At 43.5% G+C, this 18271-nt stretch overlaps 1 protein-coding gene across 1 annotated transcript in view; it reads right to left on the bottom strand.

Annotated features, from left to right (window-relative positions):
* Positions 1 to 18271, bottom strand: part of LOC143988046 (uncharacterized) — a 42958-nt gene that overhangs the window by 8816 nt on the left and 15871 nt on the right. Inside the window, exons 5-7 of the mRNA XM_077487306.1 lie at positions 17850 to 17977; positions 12709 to 12844; positions 3342 to 3519 (exon numbers count right to left, since the gene is read on the bottom strand). Coding sequence (XP_077343432.1) covers positions 3342 to 3519; positions 12709 to 12844; positions 17850 to 17977 — 442 coding nt within the window. The remainder of the gene's footprint in view (positions 1 to 3341; positions 3520 to 12708; positions 12845 to 17849; positions 17978 to 18271) is intronic.

An 18271-nucleotide genomic window follows, 5' to 3' on the forward strand; every position in this document is an offset into this window, starting at 1 on the left:
AATGACATCACCCAGCATCCCCAGCCCCTTTGTTTACATGCAGGAACAAGTGGGATCTGTCTTTGTAATGTCAGGTGGTCCCCAGATATCTGATCCACCTCCTAGGTGAATGAGTATAGGGTACCCCATGTTACTCCTTCACAAAAAATGTAAATGGTGCATAAAACACCCACACCGTAGAAAAGTCCTTTCATGAAAATTAAAATGCCCTCTGATATAAATCCAATGTTAATCATGTTGTCCAACAATGTAGCGCCACAGAAAACACTTTACACATTACAAACAGTGCCTGACAATGCTCCCACCGATGTGATTACCCGCCACTACTTCCTTCGCTAATGACAGATTAATGGCTGGCTGCTCTGTGTCAGCAAACTAGCCCAGAAATCTTGGGTGATGTCATTGACCAAATATGATCATATGATGTTACCCAGAATCCCCGACTGTTTTGTTTGCAACCAGCTGGGGATTAGGTTAGTGTTTGCATGGCGATAATGCTAATGCCACTAAATGACAGATCCCTGGCCATTTTCTTTTTATCACTCAGGATTTCTGGCCAATTCTTTGAAGTCAGGCAGGGATATATAATTTGCGATTGAAGTAGTGATGCATGGAAATTGGCAGTGGGTTCTTGTGTTTGGAATTAACCTCATTGGTCGTTGCTTGTTGTGACAAGGATTTATGATGTGATTGATGTTAGATTTATATAGGGGGGGGTCACTGTTTAATTTGGAGGGCCAGATACAGTATCTTGGGGTTTGCTTTTTACTAAAGGTGGCCTTCATGTTTTGATAAGTCCTCCTGCAGACTCCCACCTCCTGTTTGGGATACAGGACTCCATGCCGTTTTTGGGGGATTTCTTACAATGACAGTACCCATTTAATGAAACTTAAAAAAAAACAACGACTATGAAAAAAAAGATGTTGGGCCCGGTAAATATTTACAAAAGGCATGTATGTAGATATACAACCAGTAAAGGAGGGGCAGTGAGTGTAAGCTCCCCCTCTTCCTGAACCCTATTAGGTCACATGCCCTGAATATTGGCAAGGCTCCCCCTATGATGCAAGGGAACTTTTTCCCATTTTGATGGGAACAAGGATCTCATCCATCCCCACATCTTAACCTTCTTTAGCATACGGGGGGGGGGGGGGGATTGTGTGCTCACTACCTTCCTCCCAGTTTGTTTGTTGAACCACAAACAGGCTGGGTTTAGGTCAAACTCATGTTCAACCTGAATATGAAGCTCATCACTACCTACCATTTGTAACTTCTGTCCTGTTCAGTTATGGGTCATTATATATATACAGTGGGGCAACAAAGTATTAAGTCAACCACCGATTGTGCAAGTTCCCCCACTTAAACAGATGAGAGAGGCCTGTAATTGTCATAATAGGTATACTTCAACTATGAAAGGCAAAATGTGGAAACAAATCCAGACAATCACATTGTCTGATTTTTGAAAGAATTTATTTGCAAATTATTGTGGAAAATAAGTATTTTTTCAATATCAAAAGTTAATCTCAATACTTTGCAAGCAAGCAAGATTTCTGGCTCTCATAGACCTTCTTCTTAAAGGATCTCCTCTGTCCTCCACTCATTAACTGTATTAATGGCACCTGTTTGAACTTGTTATCGGTATAAAAGTCACCTGTCCACAACCTTAAACAGTCACACTCCAAATTCCACTATGGTGAAGACCAAAAGTGCTGTCGAAGGACACCAGAAACAAAATTATAGACCTGCACCAGGCTGGGAAGACTGAATCTGCAATAGGCAAACAGCTGTTGTGAAGAAATCAACTGTGGGAGCAATAATTAGAAAATGGAAGACATACAAGATCACTGATAATCTCTCTCAATATGGGGCTCCACGCAAGATCTCACTCCGTGGGGTCAAAATTATGGGGTCAAAATGATCACAAGAACGGTGAGCAAAAATCCCAGAACCACACGGGGGGACCTAGTGAACTACCTGCATAGCGCTGGGACCAAAGTAACAAAGGCTACCATCAGTAACACACCAGGGACTCAGATCCTGCAATGCCAGACGTGACCCCCTGCTTAAGCCAGTATATGTTCGGTCTCATCTGAGGTTTGCTAGAGAGCATTTGGTTGATCCAGAAGAGGATTGGGAGAATGTCATATGGTCAGATGAAACCAAAGTAGAACTGTTTGGTAGAAACACAACTCGTCATGTTTGGAGGAGAGAGAATGCTGAGTTGCAACCAAAGAACACCATACCTAGTGTGAAGCATGGGGGTGGCAACATCATGCCTTGGGGCTGTTTCTCTGCAAAGGGAACAGAACGACTGATCCATGTACATGAAAGAATGAATGGGGACATGTATCATGAGATATTGAGTGCAAACCTCCTCCCATCAGCAAGGGCATTAAAAATGAAACGTGGCTGGGTCTTTCAGCATGACAATGATCCCAAACACACCACCTGGGCAATGAAGGAGTGGCTTCGTAAGAAGCATTTCAAAGTCCTGGAGTGGCTTAGCCAGTCTCCAGATCTCAACCCCATAGAAAACCTTTGGAGGGAGTTGAAAGTCCGTGTTGCCCAGCGACAGCCCCAAAACATCACTGCTCTAGGGGAGATCTGCATGGAAGAATGGGCCAACATACCAGCAACAGTGTGTGACAATCTTGTGAAGACTTATAGAAAACGTTTGACCTCTGTCATTGCCAACAAAGGATATATAACAAAGTATTGAGATGAACTTTTGATATTGAAAAAATACTTATTTTCCACAATAATTTGCAAATAAATTCTTTCCATGTGATTGACTGGATTTGTTTCCACATTTTGTCTCTCATAGTTGAGGCATACCCATGATGACAATTACAGGCCTCTCTCTTCTTTTTAAGTGGGAGAACTTGCACAATTGGTTGTTGACTAAATATTTTTTGTCCAACTGTATATATATGTATATATATGGTCTGTTTGTGTTTAGGCATACATGCTATTATACTGCAACATGTTTTTGTTTAATTAGCCAATTTAACTATTTTTGAATAGTGACACTAGGCATTGCTATTCAATTTGAAATTCATATTAACAACACAAGATTAATACATATAATATTGTTGTCATAGTCTCATCATTTGAACTGTACAGTAATAGCTTGACCCCCTTGATTTCTCTGTTCATATGGATAGTTCAGAAGTTAAGTTAATTTCATATGGAAATGAACTAATCATTTTAAGCTGTGATATGCAAAGATTTTACAAATAGCCATACAAACTCAAGTGTTTGAAGGAAGAATATCTTACAACCTGTTTGTAATGTGTAAAGATTTGTATTATGATTACACTGTACTGCTGAAAATACTATTTTACCTTAAACAACCAGTATTTACTTGGCTTCTTCAGACACTTTTTAAGGAGTAGATAATATGAAGCCATGATTGGTGAGGGTTTGTTGTTTACCACCAGATGTGTAATTTTGGAGATATCAATATCCATGGTGGAGACCATGTGGCTCAGAACAGCAGAATGTAGTTCATCTGGACGAAGCCTGTAAAAGAGATGAACTTACTGAAACAGATTCAGAGTCACTCATTAAAACTTTGAAAGAAGTATGTGAGTATTTATACAGCTTTTCAATTTCTGTTGTAGTTATCATTTGACTTAGTAAACACTTGTTTGGGATTTGACGGAGTGTACTGCTTCTCATTGTTTTTTTTATGGTATTCACCTGTGTAGCACTACCCCTGCAGGAGCTGTATACAGGCCACCAGTCACTCAAGCAACAATCTATTCATCCAATTCCAATAAACAGTCTAGGGCAGGGGTGTCCAAACTTTTTTCAAAGAGGGCCAGATTTGATGAAGTGAACATGCTCGAGGGCCGACCATTTTGCTTGACATTCTTTAAACCATTAAAATTCAGTCTAAGTGTGTTCATCCGAGCACTAATACACGGCCCAACAAGAATTCTCTTGCCTTTGTGCTGTGTGTGGTGAACAGATGAGCTCGGGTGTGTTATTTGGATATACTGTATTTAATCGGCTTATACCACACACCTTAACTGCAGCCCCCAGCGTATTGCCATGAATTCAGCCCCCAGCGTATTGCCATGAATGCAGCCCCCAGCGTATTGCCATGAATTCAGCCCCCAGCGTATTGCCATGAATTCAGCCCCCAGCGTATTGCCATGAATGCAGCCCCCAGCGTATTGCCATGAATGCAGCCCCCAGCGTATTGCCATGAATGCAGCCCCCAGCGTATTGCCATGAATGCAGCCCCCAGCGTATTGCCATGAATGCAGCCCCCAGCGTATTGCCATAAATGCAGCCCCCAGCGTATTGCCATAAATGCAGCCCCCAGCGTATTGTCATGAATGCAGCCCCCAGCGTATTGCCATGAATGCAGCCCCCAGCGTATTGCCATGAATGCAGCCCCCAGCGTATTGCCATGAATGCAGCCCCCCACATTGCCATGAATGCAGCCCCCCACATTGCCATGAATGCAGCCCCCCACATTGCCATGAATGCAGCCCCCACATTGCCATGAATGCAGCCCCCACATTGCCATGAATGCAGCCCCCACATTGCCATGAATGCAGCCCCCACATTGCCATGAATGCAGCCCCCATATTGCCATGAATGCAGCCCACACATTTCCATGAATGCAGCCTACACATTTCCATGAATGCAGACTCACCATTGCCATCAGTGCAGCCTGATTCATGTCCCTCTGCAGCGTTGGAGGAGACAGGGAGGGGGGCGGGACGAGCACCGACAGACATACAGGAGAAACTCCTGTTTCTATGACGGCCTCTTTAATTGAAAGTCCCGCCTCCTGTGATGGACAAAACGGTTGTCCAATGGCAGCACAGGACGGGACTTCCTTTTACACAGGACGCTGTCCTGTATCCACGGCACTCGTCCTGCCCCCTCCATGGCAGCCAGCATATCTATCTTTTGTGGCCCTCGGCGATCGGGGATTCGTTGGGGGCCACAAAAGATAGATATGTGAACATGACCAGACGGGCCGTCCGAAACCGGGAAGCGGGCCGCGATTGGCCCGCGGGCCGGACTTTGGACATGCCTGGTCTAGGGGGTTGTCTTTTTAAGATTTATTTCCAGCTTCCATCTCTGGCCCAGAACCTTAGGCTGGCCTCAAAGATACTAGGGAATAGGGCCCCCAGCTCTGCAACAACTTGGGCCTCAATGATAATCAGCAAACATCAATAGAATTGCCCCAAAGGGGAAGAAGCTACTTAAACTGTGGAACTTCTCTAACAGGACAAGAACAAGCTGCTCCAGACACCAGGCTATTTATGTTATCCCCAGCCACCTTCTGGACACATCGCCCCAGGGATTGGCTGAAGCACAATAAATATTCAAGTTTCCCATTTGATTATCCTAGCCCCATGTTCTGGGATCTTTCTGAAGGCAAGGATAAGCAGTCAAACCTGCAAGCTGTGAGATTTAGAACAGCCGAAAGAAATGAATAGCTGCTTACAGAGGAGCCAAAAAGAGCTAACTTTGCCTGATATCCTAGCAGCCTATCTAGAAGGGTGGTACACTTGTAGGAACCCTGCAGACTTCTGTACGTAAAATCAGTTCTCTTTCATGGTAAATTAAGTAAAAAATATATATTTGTTGGCCATCTGTCTCCTTTACCATCACTGCACAATTCAATATTACAATAAAATTCAATGATAGAAGATTTTATATTTTCTGTAACCATTTCAGATAGATATTGGCCTAAAGCAAAGACCACAACTGTACAGTTACCCTTTAAAAGACTAAACATTATGGAGTAATTATAGTGCTTGCACAGCTCAGTGCATACTGTCAGTAACAATGCATACAGGCAGATAAGGGTCTTTTATTCCTTTTAAGAATGCTTGGTCACCCTTTTTTTAAATTTTTTTATATAAAGTTCAATTTTAAGTCCCTTACCTTTCTCCTGATGGCTGATAAATATTTTTCCTTAAGAAGACACACACAAGACATGTCAGAAGCTGTCATATTCATGCTGCTTATGTCTGACAGCTTTTTAACTCCCCCCTGCCCACAATCTGTATACAAATGTTCTCTAGCACCGTGGACATCAACCCTGTCCTCAGGGCCCAATAACAGGCCAGGTTTTATGTATTACCTTGGGGAGATGCAGACTAGAATACTACAATCACTGATCAGCAAATGATATCACCTGTGATGTATTTCAGTTATCTTGCAAACCTGGCCTGTTAGTCGGCCCCGAGGACAGGGTTGATGACCACTGCTCTAGCACAATGCCCCATGCTGGATATATATTTAAATGTGCTCCTGTTTACAAACCAGCAACTGGCATTCTACACAGCTGGAGGTGACCAGTCCTTGTTGTCACTGACAACTCAGGTCTACACTGAAAATTAATAAATAATAATTTCCCGATTATGTGATCACTGTGTTAGCTATGACAGAGTTATCACATATAGAATGGAGGCTTCAATTAAAAAATAAGAGCCTTTAGCCTACAGATGAACCTTCAGGCTGCATTGTCATCTGTTTAATACTGGAATTGTCAGATTTAGTCACAGTATGAGAAAAATGTATTTATTTATTCTTACATCTGTGTGCACTTGTTTGTATATATATAAAAAAACAAAAAAAAAAAACATTCCTGACAGCTTCATGTCAGCACAAGCACAGTGGTAAGCTGACATGGAGCTTGTCAGGAAAGGAAAATAGTGGTAATTATTTGATATTCAATTTTCTGTTTTACTGACCACTGCGTTTGGGCTGACATGGAGCTCATCAGGAAAGGAAAATTGAGGTATTTAATATTCAATTTTCCAATTTTGGCTCCTAAAGAAATATAAAAACTGTTCAGGTATGCAAATTAGGTAATGAGTACTTGTCTATTTATTTCACTCATGTTGACGCTGCTAACTTTGGTCTGAGCATCTAGGCATCAGTGAGCTCTGAATGTAAAAAGGTAAATCTGAAATGCATCTACCATTCAGTGTGATATTACTGCACTTACCTGCAACATTCCACAAAGAATAAAACAGAACTTTTCATTGTGTTTTATCCCCTGTAATGTTATTATCTGCTATGACCACTCGCTCCTCATACATGGGAAGATTGCTACGCACTTACACTAAATTGATTCACATCATAAGAAAATATCATTACACGTATGGCCAGTTACTGCCCTACCAATGAAGAAATAAGGGAATACCATGACTTGTGAATGGCGTATCATAATCCTGCTGAGTCGTGTACATTGCTGAAACAAGCAGTGTAAGGTTTAGTTAGGGGTAATTAAATTATATATATTTTTCTGGTAAAAAATAATCCCCTCATTTTATTATGTCTTCTGCAGAGGTTACAAAATAATTGGAATAGCTAGGTGGTAATGATAACAATCAATGTATTATGGCTCCCAGCGCTGTCTCATTATCCCCAAAGTTGTTTTTCAGCTAATGTTGCCCTTGCCACCTCAAGCAATCCTCTAAAGCCCAGCCATTGAGTTTTACTTTGTGTCTTTTATGATATCACGCTTTGCAAGTAACAAGGTGTTATGAAAACAACATGCTTTTTACGATTTCCTGCATTTAAATCCAAACATTTAAGCAACATGACTCTTTTTCTATGGTTATTATCATCTCATAACACCTGCTGTTGAACTCATGACTTCCAAAGTGTAAATGTGCAAATACAAGAAATAGTGCGGCACTCACAAAATAATGCTGGTAGGAATCTGTTCTCCATCATTTGGCACTGTACATGATGATAAACAGCAGCAGGCCACAATCAGGTTGCTAACATTTCCTGTGCCCACATTTACAACTCTCCAACACAGGATAAAAACACTCACCTGGCCAGGTTTTATTATTCTATATAAATTATGGCTAGTAACATGTCACATTAGGAATGCAGTGGAGATGTGTGGTTTTTTTTTTTTTATCTTTCTTCTTAAGTTTCCAGATAATGAGTTATTCAATAAATGGACGCACCATTCAACTGACTCTCTAACAACCTGTAAATATTTTGATGACTCGAGGCTAATCTGTGGCGGTTCTGCAAAGCTGCTAAAAGGGGAAATTTATTGGAAACCCGTGCAGAGCTGTGGTAAATAAATAAAAGTGACCGAGTTGGTAATTTACTGCTTAACCATTTTTGTTGCATATAGTATGTGGTGGGCATGACCCATATCATTAGGGGAGCGTTTGTCTAGTCTACTGCTCCATAGAAACAACCTACAGTCATTAAAAGCAAATTCAGTGAGCCCCGTTCAGACTTGAAGTATACTGGTGAATTTTGCATATATTTTTGACTTTTTCTGATTATACTGGGGCTTATTTAATGTTTTCACACAACATTCACCCCATATTCACTTATTTTAACATAGGATTCAATTGGAAAAAAACATTGAAATGAAAACATTGATAAAAAAAACACTGTGAGAATGTGAGAATAAATCAGATTTCTGTCTTTAAAGCTTAGTTCCAGGCAAACAGTTAAATAAATAATTTAAATGCACACATAGGAACTATTTTACTTGCTAAAAGATGTATAGTTTTGTCCACCCAGCCCTGGGACTTACACAACACAGCCAGGTTGGTGATGCAGCCAAGTTACCTACCTGTTCCTATCTAGACCGTAATTGGAAAGTGAAGGAGCAGCAGCAAATTAATGAGGTTAATACTTTCCTCTCTCCTTCTGTTTGCATGATCCTTGTCAGTCCATGTGCATGTGGCAAAGCCTGCTTGTCTAAAGCCTTGTACACACGATCAGATTTTCGGACGACCGTTCGTCTGTTTTTTTGTGGCATGCTAGTCTCATGTTGAAAGTGAAGAGGTTACTCACCATACGAAAATTCAACTTCAGAAGTGAAGTAACGTGTTGAATAGTTTTGTATGTATTCTTTCATTTCTGAACATGCGTAGTCTTGCTTTTATGATTTTTTTCGGACGAAAACTGTACTAATTAAAACGAAAATCAGATGTTGTGTTCACATCCGACAAAAATCTTATAGTCTGTACATCCAGCTTTAGCCGTATGAAAAATCGTAATTGGCTGTCAAAAGCACCATACTAACCATCCGAAAATCGGCAGGTCATTCGTTGTATGAAATGTTACTTCCAATTTTCGTATCGTGTATACAGGGCTTTAGAGTACTTCTTATATAAAGAACATTCAGATACTTTCAAATACTTCCATCAACTAAAACGTAAACGTGTTTGATTGACTATGTAAGTGCATTTATTTTATTTTATATATACTCAAAGTTTAGCATTATTAGTAAAAATGACTGCAGTTCTGTCTACCTAACCCTCAATGTGGTTCTAAAGGCTGAAGGTTTTTTAGTTTTTTAGTTTGTTGTAAAGGTAAGGTCATCCACCTTGTCAAGTTTCAGTTAAAAAACAAAACAAAAAACAAACATATTATACTTATCCCCTCTGTGCAGTGGATTTGTACAGAGCAGCCCTGATCGTCCTCTTCTTGGGTCCCTCATTGCTGCTCCTGGCCCCTCCCTCATGTTGAGTGCCCAACAGCAAGTAGATTGTTATGGGGACACCCGAGCTGAGCTCAAGCTCCGTGTGTCCATTTAGACAGGGAGCTGCAGTTCGGCCCAGCCCCCTCTCTCCTGATTGGCTAACTGACTTTGATTGACAGCAGCCAATGGCGCTGCTGCTGTGCCAGATGGCTGAGGGACTCGTGGACATCCCTAGACAGAGATGGGGCTCTAATAAGTATTAGGGAGGTTGCTGCACACAGAAGGCTGTTTATCTTAACACATAGATTGCATTAAGATAAAAAACCTTCTGACCTGCCAACTCCTTTAAAGCGCAATTCAAAGTATGATCTTGCTTGAATACTTACCGTATATACTCGAGTATAGGCCGACCCGAATATAAGCCGAGGCCCCCAATTTACCCCCAAAAAAACTGGCAAACTTATTGACTCGTGTATAAGCCGAGGGTGAGACATGCCTGTCCATCCCTGTGTGTGTGTCCGTCCATCCCTGTGTGTCCGTCCATCCCTGTGTGTCCGTCCATCCCTGTGTGTCCGTCCATCCATCCCTGTGTGTGTGTGTGTCCATCCATCCATCCATCCCTGTGTGTGTGTGTGTCCATCCATCCATCCATCCCTGTGTGTGTGTGTGTCCATCCATCCATCCATCCCTGTGTGTGTGTGTCTGTCTCCATCCATCCATCCCTGTGTGTGTGTGTCTCCATCCATCCATCCATCCCTGTGTGTGTGTGTATCCATCCATCCCTGTGTGTGTGTGTCTCCATCCATCCATCCCTGTGTGTGTGTGTCCGTGTGTGTGTGTGTGTGTGTGTGTGTGTGTGTGTCCAGCCTACCTGTGTCCCGAGCCTTTGTCCCGAGCCTCCGTCCCGTGCCTTGCCTCCTTGCCTCCGTCCCGTGCCGTGCCTTGCCTCCGTCCCGTGTCGTGCCTTGCCTCCGTCCCGTCCCGTGCCGTGCCGTGCCTTGCCTCCGTCCCGTGCCTTGCCAGGATCGCCGCTCTTCGTCGGCGCCTCGGCGGCCATTGTAAAATTCAAAAGCCGCGCCTCCGCCTTCGCCTGTGATAGGCGGAACACTGAATTTCCCAGCAGCCTGTGTTCCGCCTATCACGGACATCGTCTCATCCTCGTCCGTAGTACGAGGATGAGACGATGTCCGTGATAGGCGGAACACAGGCTGCTGGGAAATTCAGTGTTCCGCCTATCACAGGCGAAGGCGGAGCCGGAGGCGCGGCTTTTGAATTATAGAATGGCCGCTGTCTGTCTGCTCGACACGCTGATCGAGCAGGCAGACAGCGATGACTCGAGTATAAGCCGAGGGGGGCACTTTCAGCCTCAAAAAAGAGGCTGAAAATCTCGGCTTATACTCGAGTATATACGGTATATTGATCTAGTTTGAACCAATGTAAGCATACATATCTCATACCTAAGAGAAACTGATAACCACTGTAGTAGTCAATGCCACTACAGTGATTGCTGTGAACTTCAGGGTTCTCTACCGGAGTGCCACTATTAAAGATTACCTTCTTTTAAGGAGGTGTTCTCGTATTGCATGAGGTGGTCTTGAGGTGGTGATGTCAATATGACCATGTCATCCAATCAGAGAACATCTTGTATTCATAAAAAAAAAAATACAGGGCAATCTGTAAATGGTAGCTGTATTGAGTGAACGAACCGCTTTGGTAAGTGTGCAGTGGGTTAGCCGCTTAGCACAGAACTTAAAAGATTGCGGCAATTACTGAAGCAGCACTTACTGCTAAATTAATTGGTAGTTTTCACGCCGGTCCTCTGGTACGAGACAGGCATAGCTATCTTGGTCCAAGCTGGACCAATGTAGGTGTGCAACTAAGATCATAATTGCAGTTCAGCTTTAATCTAAACATATATTGAATATGGGTTTATTTTTAAAGCATACCAAAATTTCTATATGACCGTGAATGCAGTTTTCTGAATAAGGTTCAGTAGATTGAGGAGCTATGAACTTGATTGTTCAGTTACTAAAAATGTATTAAAGTAAATCGGATTACATTCAGAATACAGAGCACACAGGCCAGGGCTAAACCAGTGATTTTATCTCTTTGCTACTGAGAAATTTGATCACTTGTTGGCAGTCATCTCATTTACAGAAATAAATATGATTCTATCGAGATAACTTTTAGCAAGTAGGTAAATCTCTCAGTAGCAAAATTATTTAATTGCCAAAATAAATGAAATATAGTCTGATTACTATTCTCAGTCACCTTCTAAAGCAGATTTCAAGTCAGAATACTAATACCAATACCTATTTAAAATGAGGTGATCTATACAGCCGATGATTCAACATTGCTTTTATCCACATATACACTGAGCAAAATTATAAATGCAACACTTTTGTGTTTGCCCCTATTTATCATGAGCTGAACTCAAAGATCTACAACTTTTCCCATGTACACAAAAGGCCTATTTCTCTCAAATATTGTTCACAAATCTGTCTATATCTGTGTTAGTGAGCACTTCTCCTTTGCTGAGATAATCCATCCACCTCAAAGGTGTGGCATATCAAGATGCTGATTAGACAGCATGATTATTGCACAGGTGTGTCTAAGCCCTTGTACACACGGTCAGAAATTCCGACGGAAAATGTCCAATCGGACCGTGTTGTCAGATAATCCGACCGTGTGTGGGCTCCATCAGACTTTTTCCGTCGGAATGTCCGACCAACAAAGTTTGAGAGCTGGATATAAAATTTTCCGACAACATGATCCGATCGGACTTCATCCAATTGTTTGTAGAGAATTCCGATCGGACAAAGTGCCACGCATGCTCAGATCAAATTACGAGACCAAAGCTATTGGCTATTAGCCTGAACGTAGTCCCGTGTCCCCATTGGAAGATTTCCCCTTGTTTACTTTTCTGGGAACAACCCAGAAAAGGGATTTTCTTTTACTTTTAATAAAAATGGTAAACAAGACAAATAGAAAGGGTGAAATAAAAACGGAAATAAAAACCTAATAGGTGTTTTCCTTTATACGGCATCTTATTAAACCCTGAGGTGCCTATCCATAAATGTTTCCACACAAGATTAACACAGCCTTTACCCAAGATTCTTATATGTTTCTAATTGAATTCAGTTGGAAAAATGAGTAAATGCGCAGTGAAAGTTGTAGAATTCTCATGTGAAAAGGTATATAACTGGACCCCAAAGTGTGTTCATATCTGCATATAGAAATTACATCCAGCTGCAGTGAAGGCTTACCGATTTTTGTATGACATGGAACTGAGACGCTTTCGTATAAACCCATCATTTAGCCATTTATTGTCCATGGCTTCCTTTACAGTTGGACGTTTGGCTGGGTCTGGCTCCAGAAGAGTGTGGATGAACCGAATTGCACCTGATTAGTACAAAAAGGGGAAATCGTATTGTTGTGCATTGTAATGAAATAATAAGGTGCTGTATAGTGGCTATGCTTGATCAATTTTAGCTAGAAAATTAAGTAATCAGCAGGACCCACAGGTCCGCAGCCAGCCAGGTCCGTGGGTCCTGCTGGTAGCTGACTACGGATCTGTGGGTCCTGCTGGGAGCTGGCCACGGACCTGTGGGTCTTGCTACTGGTAGCTGGCCATGGACTTGTGGGTCCTGCTGCTGGGATCTGGCCATGGACCTGTGGGTCTTGCTGCTGGGAGCTGGCCACGGACCTGTGGGTCCTGCTGCTGGTAGCTGGCCACGGACCTGTGGGTCCTGCTGCTGGGAGCTGGCCACAGACCTGTGGATCTTGCTGGGAGCCGATGCAACCATGGCATGTGGGTCCTGCTGGCCACTAGCCTAGGGTGACCAGAAGTCCCCAGCACCACCGGATTAAAAAATATACGGTACGGCCACTGCGTGCAGTCTATCACAGGAGCCCATTCAGGAGGCGGTACTTCGTATTACAGCGGCCGCCAGGTAAGTGGGAGATCCCTGTTCTGTGTAATCTGGCGGTGCTCACCCGCCCTTTCCACCATGCAATTGTGAGGCTGTATTGATGGACACTGGTGAGGCTGCATTGATGGGCACTGGGGAGGCTGCTTTGATGGGCACTGGTGAGGCTGCTTTGATGGCCACTGGTGAGGTTGCCTTGATGGGCACTGGTGAGGCTGCATTGATGGGCACTGGTGAGGCTGCATTGAAGGGCACTGGTGAGGCTTCAATGATGGGCACTGGTGAGGCTGCATTGAAGGGCACTGGTGAGGCTGCAATGATGGGCACTGGTGAGGCTACAATGATGGGCACAAAGGTGAATTTGCACAAAGACCTCTGGAGTGCATTCTATTCTTGGAAAAAAAAGTGTGTGTGTGTTTAGATATATGTATATATATGTGAATATATATTTGCGTTTTATGGTTGCCCCCCTACTTTTGTCCCTGCCCCCCATGTGCTCTCCCCCCCTAAATATGAACGCTAGAGACACCACTGGCTGGTGGGAAAAGGCTTTAAAAAAAGCCACTTGTTGCAGGCTCTGAACTGCGCAAGTGAGTTGTGGATGTCTGCCATGATATTACTGCACAGGTGTGCACGCAGACCTGCCCTGCTGGCTGATCCAAGGCCGAGCTCAGCTAGTGCACCAATCAGCTGCCTCTGAATGCCAACAAGTGGATTTTTCATGGGCATGGGATTGATAGATCAACTTCTGTTGAGCATACAGTATACATACACACACCAACACACACACACACACACAGTATATATACACAGTATATGCACAGACACACACGCAGAGTATACATACACATAGACACACACAGTATACGTATACACACACACACACACACACACACACACACACGCACACACATTAAGCATATACATACACACAACAGCACTTTTCATCTAGAAATCAGCCTAATTGAACACACTGTTGCTGCCTGCTGCTCTCCTAGCATGCTTGTTAGCAGTTCACAGCCACATTCAGTGGTAATACAGGAGAGGAGGATGATGTGTCTGTGTAGTGATGGGCAAGTAATCAGTAGGGAAGTATAGCAGAGAATGGGGGAGAAGTTCAGAACATCCTTCCTCCAGGAGCAGTGCACCTCTCACACACAGAACAATAATCTAACAGCCTCAGAGACAGGAGCTCTGCTAGAGGAAACACAGCCTCCTCCTTCTGCTCACCAGAGAAAGCACTGATAAAGCTACATTTAACTCAGCCAAGTTAGTAATCTTACCTTGTATCAGCCTGCAGCCCATCCCACACTGCAGGCTGTGTACCCGCCTCCCTCTCCTCCAGATGTCAGCATATCTTGCTTTGTAGTCAAAAAATCCGCGCAGGGGAAGGGGGTGTGTACACTGTGTTCCCATTGGCTGAGGGGGTAGTGGAAGTGTGGAGCAGCTATAGCCTCTGGAATTTTAGATCAAAATGATGTCGGTGTCAGACATTTCAGGGACAGATGTAAAAAAACATAGATTTTTACAATCTGTCCCTGGTTTTACTGAGGCTGGCAACCCTGATGGGGCCCCCTAGTGTCCGGGCCCCTGGACAGTGCCTGAGCGCCCGAATGGTCAGTCTGCCCCTGTCAGTAACTTTGTTTTTGTTATTTATTGAGGGTTATTAACTTGGATAGGAATGGGAGGTTATGGGATGTCCACTTGTCTTCTGCAAAACTTTGTCAACAATTTCAGGGACATCTTCCTATATATAGTCTATATACAGTCTCTTCAACTTTCCTCCTGCACACACTTGCTTGCTGACTCCAGCTGAATCACTGTTGGTTGATGATCTGACAGGCTCTCAGTCAAATAGCAATCGCCCTTTATAGACAGAGACTCGCAGCCCCTTGTTGTGTAGCAAAATGTCAGTGAAACAGCATGCAGTGCTCCTTCTGTGGCCACTGATCCCAGCACCATCTCTTTAGGCACTGGAAACCCACCTGGCTGCAACTGCCATTTTTCCTAGCCCTCCAGGCTAACTTCTCCACACCATTCCTCCAGACTGACTCTTCACCAGCCCACCTGGCTGACTCATACCAGCCCACCCAGCTAACTCTTCAAGAGATCTCCTTAAGCCCACCGCTGTCTTTAGAGATAACTGGCTACAAGTGGCAGTCTCTCCCCTTGTAAGTCCTACTCAATGCTGCCCTCTATCTTGCTCCCATGCCTCCAGGAAGGGCATCCTCCCATGTGTTATGGTAGGAACCTTCCAGCACCCAAGCCCTGTCAAAGCAGGAAACCCCTCCCCAGACTAGGAGGCACCCCTAAGTGCCACTGATAGCCTCCTCAGCACTGTATCTCCATCTTTCTCCCGACTGCTCTGCTGGCATGGCTCATACCTATTTATGACGTAAGCTATTGCCCCCTGCCAGCCCACTATTGGTGACTGCCCGAGGCCTCATAAATATTCCAGACAGCTCCTCCTATCCTCCTGTCAACTAGCTCTAGAACACTCTCCAATGTCCCAGAAACAGGGGGAGGCACCAGAGGAGCTGTCAGGATCAGTCATTCAGCCCTGAGTCACTGAACCCTGACCCAGATTCCATAGCTCAGGCTTAGCTTTGAGCTAAACTAAAGTTACCTACTCTAACACAATCTACACTATTTCTAGCACACACTAGAGCAGCCGCCTATCAGTGCGCACCAGTGCCACCTATCAGTGCCGCCTATTAGTGCCCATCAGTGCCACCTAACAGTGCCCATCAGTGCCGCCTATCAGTGCTCATCAGTGCCACATATCAGCGGCACCTATCAGTGCCCATACGTGCGGCCTCCCCATTACTGCCACCTCATCAGTGCCCATAAGTGCCACCTCATCAGTACCAATAAGTGCCACCTTATCAATGCCCACCCGTTCAGCATATCAGTGCCGCCTCATCAGCGCACATCAGTGAAGGAGAAAAATTATTTAGTTACAAAATTTACTGACAGAAAAAAGTAAAAAACATTTTTTTTTAAATTTTTTTATAAAAAATAAAAAACCCAGCAGTGATTAAATACCACCAAAAGAAAGTTTTTATTATGAAGAAAATGATAAAAAAATTGCTTGGGTACAGTGTATCATGACCGCGTAATTGTCATTCAAAGTACGACAGTGCTGAAAGCCGAAAAATGGCTTGGGCAGGAAGGGGGCTTTAGTGCCCGGTAGGCAATTGGTTAAAGTATCCAGACCAGAAGTTGAAACTCTGACAAACCATACTTGATCCAGGTCAAGAACTCAGAGGTATTAATGCCAGAGTTAGCCAGGCAACCAGGTGTAGCATACTTCTAGCTAGGCTGTTAGGTAAATGTATTTTTTGACTTGCTCTGTAATCAGAGAAGCAGTAATTGTTTAGTCAAATCTGTTCAGAGTTTCACAGATTGGGAGTCTGATTACTTTCTACTGCCTCTAGAAGTTTATAGAGCATAGGGAGGAAGAATTCAAATAACCAGCTTGAATATTTAGCAGGACCTGGCCAATCCCTGTGGAGATGTGCCCAGAAGGTGGATGCCCCTGGAGCACCTCTGGACTGTCTGCTGGACTACTCCCCTATGGACAGAGGCCATGGACTTGTTTTCTACCCCTAGGATCTGTGAGTAGAGCCCAATTCCTGTGCTGTAGTTTATCCATAGTCTCCAGCTGTGGATGCTTGAATGTTTTCAGCCTGCCTTTTTGTGCTGTAAACTGTTTTGTGGTCCCCACCTGCAAGAATTCAGACTGTTCTAGTTTAACAATACTTACCTGTGATACAACCTACTCCATGGTCTTCAGCTGTGAATTGTGGACTGTTCTAGAATCCAGTCTACAACTTTGTGCTATATGTTCCTGCATGGTCTTTAGCTGTGCACCTACGAACTGTCCTAGTCTATAACTACTCATTCTGTGTGTTCCTGCATGATCTTCAGCTGTGCACCTACAGACTGTACTAGTCAAACTGTCCTTGTGCTTCTGTCACTGATAGAGAAGTGTCCTCTACAAGTTGTGCTTGGCATCTTAGAGTGTGCCACACTCCTCTACCCTCTCCTGTTACAAGTTTTTCACCAATAAATTACAAAAAGAAATTCCCTAGACTGATTTCTGAGCCAGAGGGAATAGTCTGCTGCTGCGTGCCTGGTTGCCTTTGCACTTTTTTGGGAAAGAGCCTACAGCAGGGATATGCAATTAGCAGACTTCCAGCTGTTGCAGAACTACAAATCCCATGAGGCATAGCAAGACTCTGACAGCCACAAGCATGACACCCAAAGGCAGAGGCACGATGGGACTTGTAGTTTTGCAACAGCTGGAGGTCAGCTAATTGCAGATCCCTGGCCTACAGCGTCTCCTTGGGGGGGGAGTGATTCACTGGTTTTTGAGGAGGTCATTAAATGGCAGAGCTAGCATTTCTCTCACAGCAGGTTTCTTTAAAGCAACATGTGTGAATCTGCTGTATATTGTAGGATAAATCAATCAGTACCTGTTGAAACACCACGTGGAATTGGGTTGATTTCCAGATTCACCATTTTCTGATGTAGCTGCTTAATGTTAAATGGCTCCACGGTAAAGGGAAGTGTTCCCGTCAACATTGCATAAATGCTCACTCCTCTGAAACATATTGAGCAAAAATATAAGTTCATTTTTTTTACTTTCAGCTATTAAGTTGTAATAAAATATATTTCTAATTATGACAATGTATTAAACATGCCACCTGTGGACTGAATGTCAGATGTCCTATTATTTCTTCTTTTTTAACCTGAGTGCGGATCACTTCCACTGGCACATTAGTTCTTTCTTTGGTTCTCAAAAAACATCACAGTGTTAAACAAAAAGAATAGGTTGGAGGTATCAAGTATTTAAGTATTTTATATATTAAAGGCAACCCGTAGTGGTTTTTGGCCA

This window comes from Lithobates pipiens, unplaced genomic scaffold (genome assembly GCF_037356315.1).
Source record: "Lithobates pipiens isolate NorthernLeopardFrog02 unplaced genomic scaffold, aLitPip1_a1.2 Scaffold_18, whole genome shotgun sequence".
In the NCBI taxonomy this organism is placed as follows: domain Eukaryota; kingdom Metazoa; phylum Chordata; class Amphibia; order Anura; family Ranidae; genus Lithobates; species Lithobates pipiens.